At 47.9% G+C, this 15,557-nt stretch overlaps 1 protein-coding gene across 3 annotated transcripts in view; it reads right to left on the reverse strand.

Moving 5' to 3' along the window:
• sema6cb (semaphorin 6Cb) overlaps nt 1-15,557 on the reverse strand; it is a 46,737-nt gene that overhangs the window by 10,001 nt on the left and 21,179 nt on the right. For all 3 annotated transcript variants that reach the window (XM_085918852.1, XM_085918853.1, XM_085918851.1), the window contains 12 exons: nt 12,193-12,270; nt 4,516-4,736; nt 2,464-2,578; nt 2,116-2,173; nt 1,611-1,667; nt 1,413-1,514; nt 1,250-1,340; nt 1,052-1,174; nt 879-967; nt 572-789; nt 317-448; nt 48-203 (listed from right to left, as the gene is read on the reverse strand). In XM_085918852.1, coding sequence (XP_085774978.1) covers nt 48-203; nt 317-448; nt 572-789; nt 879-967; nt 1,052-1,174; nt 1,250-1,340; nt 1,413-1,514; nt 1,611-1,667; nt 2,116-2,173; nt 2,464-2,578; nt 4,516-4,690 — 1,316 coding nt within the window. In that variant the 5' untranslated portion in view covers nt 4,691-4,736; nt 12,193-12,270. The remainder of the gene's footprint in view (nt 1-47; nt 204-316; nt 449-571; nt 790-878; nt 968-1,051; nt 1,175-1,249; nt 1,341-1,412; nt 1,515-1,610; nt 1,668-2,115; nt 2,174-2,463; nt 2,579-4,515; nt 4,737-12,192; nt 12,271-15,557) is intronic.

The raw sequence follows: 15,557 nt of genomic DNA on the forward strand, positions 1-15,557 counted from the left end.
CTTTCACATGGCAGAGACATTTAAGAACTTGTGCTTCCTAGCCGTACCTGCTGGTGGTCCTGGTGAAGAGTGGCCTGTTATTGGCGGCCGGCACCGCTTCATCCATAAGCGGGTAGGACTTGATGAAGGTCAACGTGTCGTCGGGGAAGGCGGTGGACGACTTCAGGTCAGCGGCTGAGCCTTCGCCGGCACAGCAGCCGGGCCTGGGGAACAAACACCATCGCGCGGTCATGGGAAGCCAAGCTAACAGGATGCTATGCTTAAAAAAGAGGCTAATTTAAGGAGACGAAATGCTAAGCTAAGGAAGCATCATGACCTCGGTATGGGGACCTGCTCGTCAGGGACGGGCGTCCAGGCTGCCTCGCTGTTCTTCTGCTCCTTGAACTTCCCGCTGAAGGCCTTCTCGATGTCGTCCATATAAAAGGCGCACACGGCCGAGCCGGTGATGCTGCGGATGATGACCAAACAAACTTTCACATTCCAGGTCACAGGTGAGTTGGAGTCAACCCAAAACAACTTTTGGGCAAAAGAACCGGCGGGCACCCCCCGGACCGGTCGCCGTGGTACCGACCTGTTGGCCTGGGTGGTGAAGACGCCGAGCACGGCGGGCCGGCGGTTGATCTGAAGTACGTTAGTGAGGGACTGCAGCACGTCGAAGTAGAAGAAGGAGTCGCCCGGCACGGAGCAGTTGAGGCGAGCCTTTAGGAAAGATGTCCAGTAGCGTTCCAGAACTCGAGGAGAACCGCCATTGTCGTTCTTGCACACGCGTGCCACTCTGGAGAAAACCACCTAGGAGGCGCCAGGGAGCCAGGATGGAAAGGAAAAAAAATAAGAGACCAGAGAAATAATGCTGTGCCAAATGTGTACGAGGGTCTCACCTTGCCCAGCGACGTGTACTCCACCGCGATCTCGCTGAAGAAGAAGTACACAAAGTTTCCGTACTCGATGGCGTGCAGGAAGTGAGGCTCTGGCGTCGAGAAGAGGACACGCACGCGTGACTTTGTGTATCGTGGCGGCGACGACGGCGACGACGGCGACACCACGCGCTCACCTCGCAGCCATTTCGAATCATACTTGACAGTCCGTAACACGGGGCGACTCTCGCCCAGGCTGCGGTAGATGACGGCATCGCTCGCCAAGAAGTCGGTCATAGTTGCCGAGTAGAAATCGCCTCCTGCGGGGCAAAGCCAGACATTTGCACAAATGCAGACAGAGAGAGCGCCGCCACCATTTTGTGATGTCCACTTACCTGCAAAAAGCCCAACGTTGGACTGATGCGACTCGAAGGGACAACGAGCCTGACCGACCATCTCCTCGCCGTCCTGCTCCAAAGTGGACATCTATCGATACGACGTGACAAAAAAGGTGAACGCCGACACTCGACAATTTTACATCACAAGACGTCTCGGTACCTTGTAGTTACGGCATGTCGGGTTGAAGGCGTTGGTACCGCACGCAAACAACGTCTCGTCGTTGCGGGGCACTAAAACTTTGATGTAATTGTAACATTCGTCCTGGCGCCCAGAGGGGGAGAAGAAAAACAAAACAAAAATCAAATCTGCCGTTAATGCATGCAAGCGAGGGTGCCAGACTGTGCGTGAGATCCTTACGCTGTTTTTCCCTCGCACGGTGCACTTATCCACGTCCTTGGTCTTCCACGTCAGCTTCTGGGAAAACAGACAAAGAAGCTAAACTGAGAAGACGTCAAGCTAAGGTGAGGTGAGGCTAAGCTAAGAAACAAACAAACAAACAAACAAACAAACAAACAAACAAACAAACAAACAAACAAACAAACAAACAAATCAGGAGATGGATTAGCTCTGTGCGCACATGCGAACTAATCGGCGGCGGCATCCATCTTGGCCGTTCATCTCAATACAAAAGAGGCGGCGGCGGTGGCGGCGGGCCGCTCGCCGCGTTTTATTTAAGTCCAATCATGTTTGACAAATGAGGGCGGTTTCCCGGGCGGCGCGTGGGGCTCTGAGCCGACGGATTCCATGATTGGAAAACACTTGAACGCTCCCGTGGCGGAATAACGAGACGGCGACGTTCGCGGCTGATTGAGAAAACAAGCGCGGCGAGATCATGTGACGACGTGGCGGCCGAGGCTCCCACCTGCTGCGGGAGGATTTGCTCCGTGGAGGCCGCCAAATTGATGGCAAAAACGTGATCCCTGGAAGACAAACACGTGTTAGCCTAGCATGAGAAACGTGAGAAAAGTCACTGTTGTGGCAGTAAACACAATGAAAAAAAAAATCACAAATTAGCAAATGGAAATAGGTTCACTGTACCAAAGGAAAACTGAAAACACATGTTCAGCTCTCGTGACCATCTATCAGGAGAAAAGTGGAATTATCAGCCAACACCCGGGAACAATTAGATTAGCGCTGGGAACCCTAGCAGATAAAGAGACTTTGCCCATGACGAGACGAGACGAGAGTGAACCTCGCGGCCTGGACTGACCGTGCGGCGATGTAGAGCATGTGGTTGATCCTCAGCATTCTCTGGAAGTCCAGACCCAGACGCTCCGTGTCATTGTCCTCCGTCAAGCCTTGGAAACTGGGGAACAAGTAGGAAGCTGGAGAGAGAGAGAGAGAGAGAGAGAGAGAAAAAAAAAAATACTCCAAATTAATCATCTGATTTATTGCCAAATCAACAGCAAATGCAGGAAATAATAATCAAGTGGAATTGAGGAACGGGAGGACAGAACCTGCACTTCTTTGTGTAAGGAGAAGGTAGATGAAGAGAAAGAAGAGAAAATTGGGATTTTCCAAGGGCGTTTATTGAACAATTAAGATGAGGGCAAAGACGAAAGAGCTGATGAAGACAAGTTTGCTAAGAAGGCAATGAAGAAAATGGATTGATTGATTTTTAAAAAAAGGTCCATTCTGCAGACAGAAAAAGAGGATGAAAAACAAAGAAGAGGATGAAGATAAAGACTGAATTTGCAGAAGACAAAAACGATGACAAAAAAGTAAGGAAATATACAGAAGAGAAAGCCAAAGGACAAAAAGAGCTCGCTCGGAAAACAAAGAAAAAAATGGAGCAAGATAAAGAAGACTAAGGCGAAAGAGGACAAAAAAAATACTAACAAAGACAGACAAAGGAAAAAAAAAAAAAAAAAAAAAATGAAGGCGAACAGGACACAAGTGAAGACTGTTTTGCATCCTGGAAGTTGTGCACACATTGTTCAAAGCAGGGAAGAGGAAGAGCCCAAAGTGGCAAAAGTTCCGGAAGCTCCCATCGGAGCCATAAAAGGCAAGACCATTGAATGAACACAAATGATTCTCCCAGCGGGGATTCCCTTCCAAAACGCGTCTGGAATCGACCACCTATAAACATTGAAGTGGTTCCAAGCCCCGGCCGGCCAGACCTTCACCTGAACCCATGGCAGCTTGGACTGAATTACAATTGGACAAACTAAAACAAAACCAACTCAAATTGCTCAATACAATCAAATTATTTGTAGTTTTTTCATACGATTCTGTAGTTCGGCTTCAGTTCTTTTCCTCCCGAGCCGTCCAAACGTGGACTCTGCGACTCCCAAGTGACTCGGTGAGTATTTTTATGGACTCCATATCGGAGGGGACCCGATGCGGAGGCGTCACCTGCCGGACCCTCAGCTGACAAATGGCTCTCATTACGCCGGCCGCCCCTATTAGCCCAGACGGCGCTACTTCCGCTAATGGACGGCCCGGCCCGGCCCGCACCTCCGCCGAGATCCATTAGAGCGAGCGCTCTCAACGACATCGCTCGCCCATCTATTAGGCCCGTCACTTCCCAGCGCCGTGATGTGGGGTCCGAAGACCAAAGGTCTTGAGGGACTGTAACTACTTTAAAAAGTATTTATATATACATAGAATTAAAAATTTCATGGTTTAAAAAAAAAAAAAGTGAGGTTTACTCAAATGGCTAGCTCAGAGCTCAGCAGGTCACGAAGGTCAGCCGCGGGTTTCGTGTACGCTTGACTGTGATGCTGTGTGGTTTTCGCACAGAGTCAAACGCAATACTTGCACATTTACAAGTCTTGAGTGCAATGTGAGTTTAAATCTTACTCATTAGTCACACCGTGAGTGCACACACACAAAATCGGATTTTTCATTTGTTTTTTTTTATTATTGGTCAATGTTTATTTATGACTTGAGGTTATAAAAGGTCACTCGTTTTTTTTTTTTCCAAAATGCAACTGACAGGATAACAAGCAAAATGCAAGCTTGTTGTTTTGTTGCTGCAGGCTTGCTCCTGCTGTTGTTGTGCACATCAGACAAAATCTTTAAGAATCAACTCCGTGTTCATGTCACGCACGTGACGTGCCTCTCGGTACACACGTGTTACACGTGTGTTACACGTGTGTGAGGTCTTGTGAGCGCGTGTCGCATCTTGTGTGTTTATGCGCAAAGATGACGGACGCCACGCCGTGTACTGCTCCGGCTGTCCAAGATAAATGCAGTGATTAGGCGCCATCCTATGGTATCTCGGTGCTAAGGAAATACGGTACGTTTCAATTGTACTCACCGTCTCGTCCGACCACGCTGATGGGCTCCAGGTCCTGCGGGAAAGGGGCGGCGGCGCCGGTGGGAGGCGGCAAGGAGGCGGCCGTCTCCAGCAGCAACAGCAGCGGCAGTAGCAGGAAGGGGAGGGGCGAGGGTAGCAAAATGGGTGAGTGGGGTGGAGGCGGCGTCCGCCTCATGGTGACCCCCCAAAGTGACGACTCAGCAGGAAAACATGACGTCAACCTGACAAAAGAAAAAAAAAAAGGTATTTATTAACTGCGAGCGGTTGTGGGTGGCCCCGCCCCGCCTCTCGCCCCAAAGGCATCTGGGATGAAGAACAGCTTTGCGGGTGCCGTGAATGACATCAAAGCTCTTGCATAATTACAATGCAGCACAGCAACGTCAGCCGGTCGACCTGCTCTCATAAATATTGAACAATTAATTCCACCTAATAATAACGGCAAACGGTCCTATTGTCACAAATGTTCATCTCGTGTCGAGCTCGGCTCTGTAACGAGCCGCCAACTCCGTTCGCTGCCCGCCAGACACAAAACCTTGCATCAGCTTCAGAGCACGAAAAGAGATTCTTCACTTGGATTTATTCTGGTTTGTCGACTTCAGGCCAAAAAACAGACATCATAGCTCAGCCCAGGAAAAAAAAAAAAAAAAAAAGTCGATGAATAACATCAAGACAGCACAGGCGTTTTTTTTTTGTTTTTTTTTGCATCGTCAAGACATAATCACTCCTAGTAAACCTTATCGAAAACAATAAAAGTACATTTCCCATCCCAGATTGCGAGGCAGACATGTTGACCGCTACTCCACCGTGTCAAAATCCTTCATTGAATTAGTAGGCACATATTTAATGTCTGCTTAACGAGCTCACAAAGCTAATTAATGTTACGGCTACATTAGCCAGATGTTTTATTGATCTGTCTGCGAGGATATTTCCAGGCTTTTCCAGTCAGCTCGTGTCGTCCAGTCCGGGAAGATCTCGAGTCTAAGACGGAGGCTTCGGGGACCTCGGCGTAAAATCGATGACGCCGGCCGACTCGGAGACGAGACCGACTGTCAAGGCGGCGGCTGGAGGTTAAGCGACATTCCCGCGAGAGCCGGCGGAGTGGCACTGATGATGTGCGGGGTCCCGACCCCTCTCTTGTCATCTTAGTTGGCATCTGGCGACAGCTTCTCACTCTTTCATTAAAGCAGGATGATTTTTTTTTTTTGCAATCCCTGAACCTAATGAGTACAAGTCCCTTTTCTTTGGGAATGCTAATGTAGCTTTGAGAACGGAAATCTACTGCTGTGCTTTTTGTTTTTCCCCGCTTCCTTTAAAGTCTTTGGTCTTCAGGCAGGTGAGCGACTCCCCCGGCGGGGCTCCGGTGCTTGAAAAGGCCTGTATGCTCTCAACGTTTTCCAAGTCTGCAGGTGCGGCGGATATGCGGCAGGCGCCTTCAAAGTCGGGTAATTGGAGCTTGACTAGAAGCGTGACACCCCGTCTGACACCCTTCGCTCCGCCGTCGTGGCCCGCGAGGGATTTGCGCTCCCAATTATTGGCCGGCGCTCCCTGATCCCCACTTCCAATTTGCTGCGAGGACCTCGGCGTGGTCAACCTCTGGAAATCTAATTAGCAAACTTTCTCCTGTCGCAGGTGCGACGGCCAAGCTAACAGATGCTAGCGGCCGGCGAGCGGCTGAGACCGGAGGCGCCGCGGTGGCGGACTCACAATGGAGAGTCTGTCCTGCCGCCGTCCACGAGTTGTTTTCCTGCTCTGGCGTTGAGCTTGCACCCCCCCAGGCAACTTTTTTACTTTCTGCTCTCCGGGTCACAGTTAAAGACGAGTTAGCCTTTAACTTTTTGACAACTTTGTGACGGCCTGTACATGCCAAACTGAATATGTGGAGATTTGTTGTATTCCTTTACAATCTTTATGATTATTATTAACAGATTTGGTGAGTCAAGGCACCTCTGCACTTTATTTAGACAACAAGCAGTTCATAAAGGCAAGGGTCTAAAATGCTCAACATAATGCGCTGATGTATCGCACCAGGAAGTAGCCACGTCCCGGGTGCACGTTGCTGGCCGCAGCTGATCGAAGATAAAAGAGATGAAATGTGCTTCTGATTGCACTCTTAATGGCCGCGTCGTACCGGCCAAGAGTGGAAGATAAAATTGACTGCAGACTTATTATTTTTATTGCCAAGCACACATTCATACGCCAGACCTTCAGGTCGTTATCGCGCCGAGATGCATTGTCGTGCCATCGCCTCGTTAGCACGTCCGCCTCTGTCCAAAGGTTACGCCTTTGAGTCTCGCTTCGCGCCTTTCCCGTGGAGTCTGGAGACTAAAACTCAAAATGAAATCCTTATGCGATCGTCTCCCCTGATTGGTCGCATAATCCCGAGCATCAATAAGCAGGCACCGCGGCTAGCATAGCGTAGCACGCGGAACATGACAGATTTGCTATGGGAGCGGGAAGACGTCGTCCATCATTTTGGTTTACTTGTCAGGCGGGGGAAAGAAAAAAGTTCAGCGACTTGCGACGGGGGATGGATGAAGACTTTCAATCTTATTCATCCCGCCATCGCAGGTTAATTATTTAGTTTCCGAAAGGGCCGAGTATTCACCGCGCTTGCCGTCACTCCTAATCCGCACTGGCCTGTCGGTAACGCTCAGACTTTAAAATATTCAGGGCGCCGTCCGGTGACCATCCAGCCCCCTTTTATTAATAATTCAGATTGCGAGCGAAAAGCACCACCTGATACTTCTTGTATCTTCATCCACCACAAGAGTCTCAACAGAGTCGTTCCCGATCGATATTTTCTCATATCGGCCGAGTTTCTATTTGTGTCCGGGCCGACGGTCGAACGGAGTTCAGGGCGGCCCCGGGTGGTATCCTGCGTCGTCGTCGTGGTGGTGAGCTAAAAGCGTCTCTGTGATGTTTTGGAAAGTTGACAATACATTTGCGTCACCAAAATGGTGGCTGCATATTTTGGATCTGCGGTTTTTCAAGGGGAGGAAGGACGTCAGCCCGATTATTGCTATGTCCAAAAATGGCGCCGTTGCCGCCAGATTGTCGTGATGCTTTTAAATAAGCGGTAGCAGTTTGAATCCTAAGCCGTCTTAAAGCCACGACATCGTTCTTACTGTTGCCACCTAGCCGCAGCTTTGTTGTCACGACAACGCAAGCGATGCTTTTGGACTAATTTGACAAAGTGCTGCTTTTACAAACACGCTAAGAGCACTATTTGGCGGGAAAGAGGCCTCGTTAAGATAACGGCGGCGGTGTGACGAGCGCCCGCTCCCCTGCTCAGATGAAACACTCCATCATTGTCCGAGGGCCACGCCGCGACTGCCGTGCCCGCCCGCCGCAAAAGCTTCCAATTATGCTAGCGCGTCACGCGGTGTTCCGGGAGGAAGGATAAAGGCGTCTAACGGGGACAGATCTTCCTCGCGGGACGCTCGGCAGCGGACGATGACCTTCTCGCGGCTGATGACATCAGCGGGCAGCAGAGCGGATAAACGAGGACGGGAAAGAGACGCCGAGGAGGGATCGGACCGCCAATCATCAAAAGACGCGCAGTGAGCGAGGAGTCGGCCATTTTAATTAAGTCCAAAAATAAGATGAGACTCGATGAAGCTTTTCTACACACCCACTTTGAAGGCCCGCTGCTTCCTGACGCACTAATCAAGTCACTCGTTAACGCCGGCAGTTAACGAGCGTCTGTCACATGCTAACGAGATCGCGACTGCGGGAGATGGTCATTTTCGTCTGACTTTTCTTTTAAAATGTTCCGATCCGCACTCGACGTGGAAAAAAAACGAGTTAATGCCGATGAAAACGAACCTTAGCACGTAGCGTCTGAAGCTAACTTCTTAGCCAACCAACATTTTAAAAATAGAGGACAAACATTTCAGTCATCGCACACTCAAGCTAACCCTGGAAGGCAGGATGGAGAGAGAAAAAGTAGGACGAGATTGCCGGGCCGCCCGAACCCTTGAGCAGATGGTTGGTGATCAATACAGTGACACGAGCAGCCACTGTTGTCTCCCCTTCCCCTCAAGCTTGGCGGATAACAGTGCCGTCTCCTCACAGAACTATTTTGGATTCTTTTGTGTCCTTCGGAAGGACCTTGGAGAATCTCATTACGAAGATGCCTCTGGTGGGAGGAGCTTGAGTGACAGCGGAGAAAATGATGCTTTCTCGCAATTCGCCAAAGAAGGTGGGTGACAAGTGATTTTGAGGCAAAGAAAGATTTGTTTTCCAAAAACCCCGTCCGAAAAGCCGATTGCCTCAAGTCCGGATGTGTTTACTGCCGTGTCAAGTAAACCGTATAACGAGAGTGGGAAGAGCGTTTTAATTCAAATCATTGTTCATGGTGAGGAAGCAGAACGGACATCTCAGAACCCTTGGCCATGCCAGGCGGGGCCGGCCGCAGATGTCTTGGCCCTCCAGCTGAGACGCGGGACGTTTAATTGGACCTCTCGATGACGAGCGGCGCTCGCTAATTAAAACGCCAGGCGAGGCTGTCGGTCTTGCCAAAGTCAACACAGTCTGAAAAATTTTGGGATGTGAAGACGGCGACCTGGAAGCTTCTCAAAAGGCTTGAGGTTCTGCTCAAAATGTCCTCCAAAAAAAAAAAAAACATGTCTGACCACAACTTAGTTTGAATAAGTAAAAAGATTTGTCACCCTAAGCAGCATATTGACGGCAATTTTTTTTCTTCTTGCTCCAAGGATGTTCTTGTCTTATTTACGTGATGTTTGGCAAGAAGTCCCTCCCAGCTGCTGCACAAAATGTCAAAGCACCCTGGGAACGTAACTGTTGGAATAATCTCGGGGGAAGCCTTGGCCTGCCAGACCAGGAGGCCTTATCTTTATGAGTTTACGACTCTCCTTTAAACTAAATGCTTTCTATTTGGTTCAAGGAATGTCTTTTGATCCCCGTCAGCCTTATGTTCCTTCCTGTCCTTATGTTACTTTTGTGTTTGTTTTGTAAGAAGTCTTCAATGACAATGAGCAGAGCTTCTTTGCATAGGCGAAATGTTCTTTGTCAGTTTAAAGGGACTTTATTCCTTTTAGTTAACTGTAGCTTTGATTCATAGATTGTAGATGATCAAAATTGGTTATATACAGTTTGGAGAAGTCACATTAAAGTTATCCCATATTTGCTCAATGTTCGTTTAAGGAACTGTATATCAGTTACCTTACATTTACTTAATATGTGTTGAAAGGTTTAAGTAAGGTTAGATATTATTATTATTATTATTATGTGTTGTGTTAGTTTACTAAGAAGTTAAACTTAGCAAGGGTTTAGTTGCATTGTTTCACAGGTAAGCAAGATTCAAAGTGCTTCAAGTTATCTGATCACAGTCGAGGAGGAGTCGGCCACCTGTGGAGAGGACAACTGGTTGGGGGAAGAAAGCAGACTCTACAGTCCCAATGTGGGGGTCGAGAAGATCAATTCACACTACACTACAGTCCTTAGCTAATCAGCGTTGCTACAGCCACTATCTCCCCTCCCTTTAGTGTAGCAACGCCTCTGTAGCCAGGGCATCCAAGACATTAAAAGGAGGAGCACGTGGGGGAGGAACTCAGAACTGGTGGAGATTGTAACTGAGCTTCCTTTCTCTATCGTTCTCCTCGCGAGTAAACTCATCCTGGTTGTCTTCTCCTCTTTGTTCCAGCATGTGATTTAATGTCTGATCATGTTTAAACCTAACAGTAACCCCCACACACATTCCATAGTCCAGATTCGCAGGGACTCGCGCAACTTCCAATATCATGAGGGGAAAAAATAACAACAACCCAAACATCTGTTCATTATCCAACTGAATATGAACATAAACAAAACAAAGTGTGCAAGGTTACTGTTCAGTAAGGGCCCGTGTTTACAAGATGCAATTAAGCGGGGTGCACGCTTATTGATTTGCATCATCGGGATTTTTTATGCGAGTGAGTCAGGAAAATAAAAATGCGGTATTGCTCTTCTAGTGCCTTTGCTGACTTAAAAAAAATAAAAATAATAATCGGTCTCAAATTTGCCGTGCATTAACGCGCCTTTCCTCAGGAGGCAACGACGCAGCGTGTCATTTTCAAAAACATAAACAAGATTTCGGAAGGAGCTTGTTTACATTCTGAGAACGCGTCCTAACGAGCCGAGCTGTCAAAGGTTCGAGCTAGCGTAGCGTCGTGTTTGACGTGCGGACACGCTGGGTGATGTCGGCGTGAGGTTCATGCCGATGCGGGGGGGGGGGGGGCGGCGTGCGCGTGCGTCTCCGGTGTGTCGGCACGTGCCTGGAGGAGGAGGATTTATGACACGTGTCGCCACCGCCGCGCAAAAACACTTTGACGAGCCGTCTCCTCGCCGTCGCCATCTGCCTCTTCGCCACCGCCAATTTGTTCGAGCAGACGCCGGCACAAGCGGCCGAGGGTCAAAGGGGGGCAAGCGCCAAGGCGGTCGGGCAGGTCAACAAAAGTTCATCAAATGGAAATGCGAGCAAACGCTAGCTCGGATGCTAAAAACACGCAGTTGAATAAATCATGTTCCAGTGTTGTCATTGAATGCTAACAAACATTAGCCACATGTCAAGTGTCCATTCTCAATGTCCCTGCTGAATAGCGCAAGAAAAAGGCGACCTAGCGAGCCTCCTCGCTCGCTCGCTCACGCTGGAACAAACAATAGCCGCCTTTGTGCTCACCTTTGGACCAACTGGTGTTCACGCTCAGCACCCGGTTTGACCCGTTTTCATTGTGCGCCCTGAACTCTGCCACGCACATGCCGAGCCTACGCTGCGCATTCCAGCCACGGCTCACGCGCCTTCATTCACTTTGAGTGACATTGGGGGGGGCGCCACCACGAAGAAAGGGGGGAGGGGGGAACTGTACCACAGCGCGGATTGCGGCCGTTGAGGTGAATAGTCCGGCGTGACGGCTAAAAAGACGTTTTCAACCGACTTTTCAGCCTTCAATTCCATCACACCTGGGTCGTACTCGTGCTGGCTCCTTACAACAGTGCGCCTGTTGCTTCAACGGGTTTTACTGCCTTCCTTTCATTCCATCTCAGGCCTGCTTTCCTTCCTTCCATCTATCCTTCCATCTATCCTTCCTCCCTTCCTCACCACAATGTTGTTTTCCCTCCAAAGTTTTACGCTGGGAAAAACTCCGCAAGCTAATCGTATTTCCCGGCCTGTAAAATGCAAACGAAATCAATCAGAGATGGCCATCTGTTGAGGATAATGGACATTTCTTGTGTTCTCAATCAAAAGGTGAAAAAGTGAGAATTTGTTTTCCCGGCTGCTGTGCTGCCAGGTGGAAAATTGATTATTGATTAGCGTTTGGAACGCGGCCAGGATGGCTCAGCTCGCGTTGTTGACATTCCGCCGTCTGTCGGGCAACACTGCTGGCAAAGCTCCGCCGTCCATTGATGTACGCATCAATCAATCAATCAATCAATCAATCAATCAATCAATCAATCAATCAATCGACTGATGCTCAATACGGCAGTGACGGCGTTATCTTACACGCTAATCAAAGAGGTTTGACGGGATCAATGAAGTCGAACATCATTTTCAAGTGGTCTGACAGTCAGGTGACCATTTTTTTCTTATTGATGACTCCATTGAACAGGTAAATGTTTCCAAGCAAAAAGTGGGGCTCAAAGAAGCTAAGCATCAAAGAGGTTCTAAAAGCGACTTACTGTCAGGGTCTGCTGGACTCAATGACACTGACGCCGTCAAATACCCCGCTGACGCCTTTCCCGGTGTCTTGAAAGTTCCTGAGAAAGAACGACAACAAAGTGTGAGGACTGAACATGACCCGTTTGCAGTAATGGCGGCTCTTTGACCCCGTCCCCGAAGACCCCCCCCCCCCCAACCCCCACGGGACCTCAGCTGTCACAACATGCTCCAAAAATTGTGTAAAAACAAAAGCAGTGATCAAAGTACTGCACTTAAAAGGAAACATTATGCTTGGTGGGATCTGAACTTGCGCCCACACACAATTTGTGTTCGCACAGCGCACGCAGCAGATGTCCGCCATCTTTTTAGCGAGCATACGCCGCCGCCACGCTGCGCCCACGCTCGCAACAACCCACCCAAATTTTACTTTTATTGGAGAAATTTGATGGCGTACATTTTGTCTGATATCTTATTTTTGTCCCGAGAAGGACATTTTATTAAACCGCGGGAAATGACACCGTTATGTTCATCGATTGACAACCGATTGATTAAGGCCCGGCCGGCTGCGGGTTGATTTAACGAGGTGATGAAACGCCGCGTTAGCTGACAAGGAGATCGGCTAAGAAGCCATAACGCGGCGATAAAAAAAAATGAATCTAGTAAAACCGCAACGAGACCCCCCCCCCCCCCCTCGCAAACACATTTACAGAACTTCTCGATTCGTTGACCTCCGAGCCATCTACAAGATCCACACCACTTTCCCATCTGCACTCCCACCGCTGGAGATTTCCCATGAGGCCTTGCAGCGCTAGCTGATCGATGGACCCTGGCCGCCGGCATTCTGGGGGGGCGGGGGGCACTGTCTCCAAGAATTGAGGTATTAATAATGCAGGGTCCGCGCCTGTCATAGCTTCCATTAGCACGAATAAGGCGGGAGGTCCACGGTTGATTGATTAACTGATTAGATTAATTAGAGTCTTTTAGTTGGGGGAGGTTAGCCGGTCTGAAAGTGGGGAGAAGGGTTGATGGCTAGCAAGATTAACGCAACTTGTTTAAAGGCGCACTTTTTACCACGGCTGGGCTATTCATTTGACTTTATCGATCAGCGCGGTTGTTTTTTTTTTTCTTCCCCTTTCCACAGCTATAAGCTGCTGACACTAACAACATGGCTGCAAGCAGATCATTTAGTTCTCAGCAAGGTTTCGGACCGATTGTTGAGGTTTTTTTTTTTTATATTTTGCTTTAAATCAAGGAGTTTAGGAAATTCAGCCCAATGTTGAACATCTAGAGGAGCCAAAAAGAACAAGTGTTTCATGAAGCAAATTTGAAGCTTCATTTTCTCATTACTACTCTAAACCACAACCTATGCTTGAAACCTCTCACAAAAAAAAATAAAATGCTTGAAACCTTTACAAAACTCTAATCCTGGTTTGGAATTTTACTTAGAAATTGCAAACTTTGTATTTTATACATAGTCAACACGAGACATAAAAAAAACACAAGCATGAACTAAACATCACATTTGGGAGATTATTTATCAAATTGATTCGTACCATTTGCTGTAATCACGATAAGTGATTATTTTTTATTTTTTTTTGGAAGGCTCCACTTAGCTGAGAAATGTTTGGTGAGCTCATTTCAATGGAAATCAAAGACAAATAACTTTGATGCTCTAGACGTGAGCTGCGAGGTGCTCCATTTGAGGATGATGATGACTTTCTTTGGGTTTGAGAATCAATTAGCAAGCATTAGAGTCATGCTTTGGGATGAATGTCAAGCAAGAACATGAAAGAAAATATTGATTGCGACCGTGGTCTCATTTGCCCACAACAAATCATGTAACGACAACAAGAACAACACAACGTTCCCGCTGTGTCCTTGATTAGGTCTAAATTGAAGATAAGTGGCGAGGCGAGTCGGTCTGGGAGGTGGGCGAGGCGAGGCGAGGCGTGGGGGGGCGTGGAAGGCGAGGCGACGCGCACGGAAGCGCTCGCAAACGCCCACACGGGCACACAAATAGATTGGCGCTCGGAACAGGAAGCCGCTGCACTTTCCTTGTTTGCCATCATGAAAGCGCTCTGGAACGCTCCCAAAGTGGGTCAGAACGCACAAAAGCACACACACACTCAATCTCACACAAACAAAAAAGGAACTTGTGGATGTGTTGAGACACACACACACAGACAGACTGGGAAATTTTCTTTGGGATAATATGCTCTGTGAAGCCCAAGCAGTTGAAATACGCTGTTATGATTAGCCTTTTGTTTGTGGAATATGAATTAAAGAAGCAAAACACACCTGTTTTCTGGAGGGGGCAGCCATTTTGCCACTTACTGTGGACAAGAAAATGTGGTGGGCCATGATTGCTTGTGGCCTGAGACTGGCAACTGCGATTTTTTTTTTTTGGGGTTGAAAGCTGCTTAACTCATATTCTACAAACGCAATATGAATCAAATGAGTAAGTGTAAAGAAAATTTGGGGGTTGACTTTCTCTTTAAACTAAATTGTACATATTTTGGCCACTTTTGGCCAACTCAAATCCTCCAAGAAAATGATTGCATTATTTTTTTTATTGTTATGGCTTTAATTCTAGAGTGGTTTTTTTTTTATTAAAGATTTCACATTAATTCTAGAGTATTTTTTTTTAAATGAAATATCTCACGTTATTTATAATTTTTTGGACAAGGGAGCCATTTCATATCATAGTCTTTGTTTTCAAAGGATGCAAATCACGCCATTTTGATTTCTATGGATGCTAAAACAGTAGCAGAATTTTTATCTTGAAATGATGTGTTTATATAATGAACACTGTCCCACAAAAGTTCCTCTGATACAATTCTGAGCAATACATTCTTTAGATTGTTGTTGGAATGTGAGGAAGAGGAGTCGGGACAAAGACGCGGGAGCTTGGCCTTCATCTCTGTGACTCCTCCGTTCACAAACAAATCCGGCTTTTGTTGGAGCGGCATTCGCGTTGGCACGACAATGCGAGGTTCGGAGTCGGAGCGAAAGGCCTGACGGGAAGGAAGTTCAGCAAATTCTTTTGGAGGACCATCCAACGCAGGTCATCTTTAAAACATGTCTAACGCTTATAATGACAAATCCGCTCGGGCGGCTTCCAACACAAACAATTTATTTGGCCTTTTGGTGACACGTGAGGTCCAATCAAGGCTGCTGGGAAGCCATGTCTGTTCCCTTAATAGTGAAAGAGCAGCACTTTGGCCCACAATCTTCAGACCTGAACAAAGCTCATAAATCATTGAAAACACACACACAACCTGGAACCATTATCATACTCACGGTGTGTGTGTGTTTCAAATATGGAGGCTGGTCACTTCATTAGGAACACTTGAAAAAGGCTACAACGACAAGCCCAGCGTTCACG

The sequence above is a fragment of the Syngnathus leptorhynchus genome, chromosome 8, assembly GCF_054491065.1.
Source record: "Syngnathus leptorhynchus isolate UIUO chromosome 8, UIUO_Slep, whole genome shotgun sequence".
Taxonomy (NCBI): Eukaryota; Metazoa; Chordata; class Actinopteri; order Syngnathiformes; family Syngnathidae; genus Syngnathus; species Syngnathus leptorhynchus.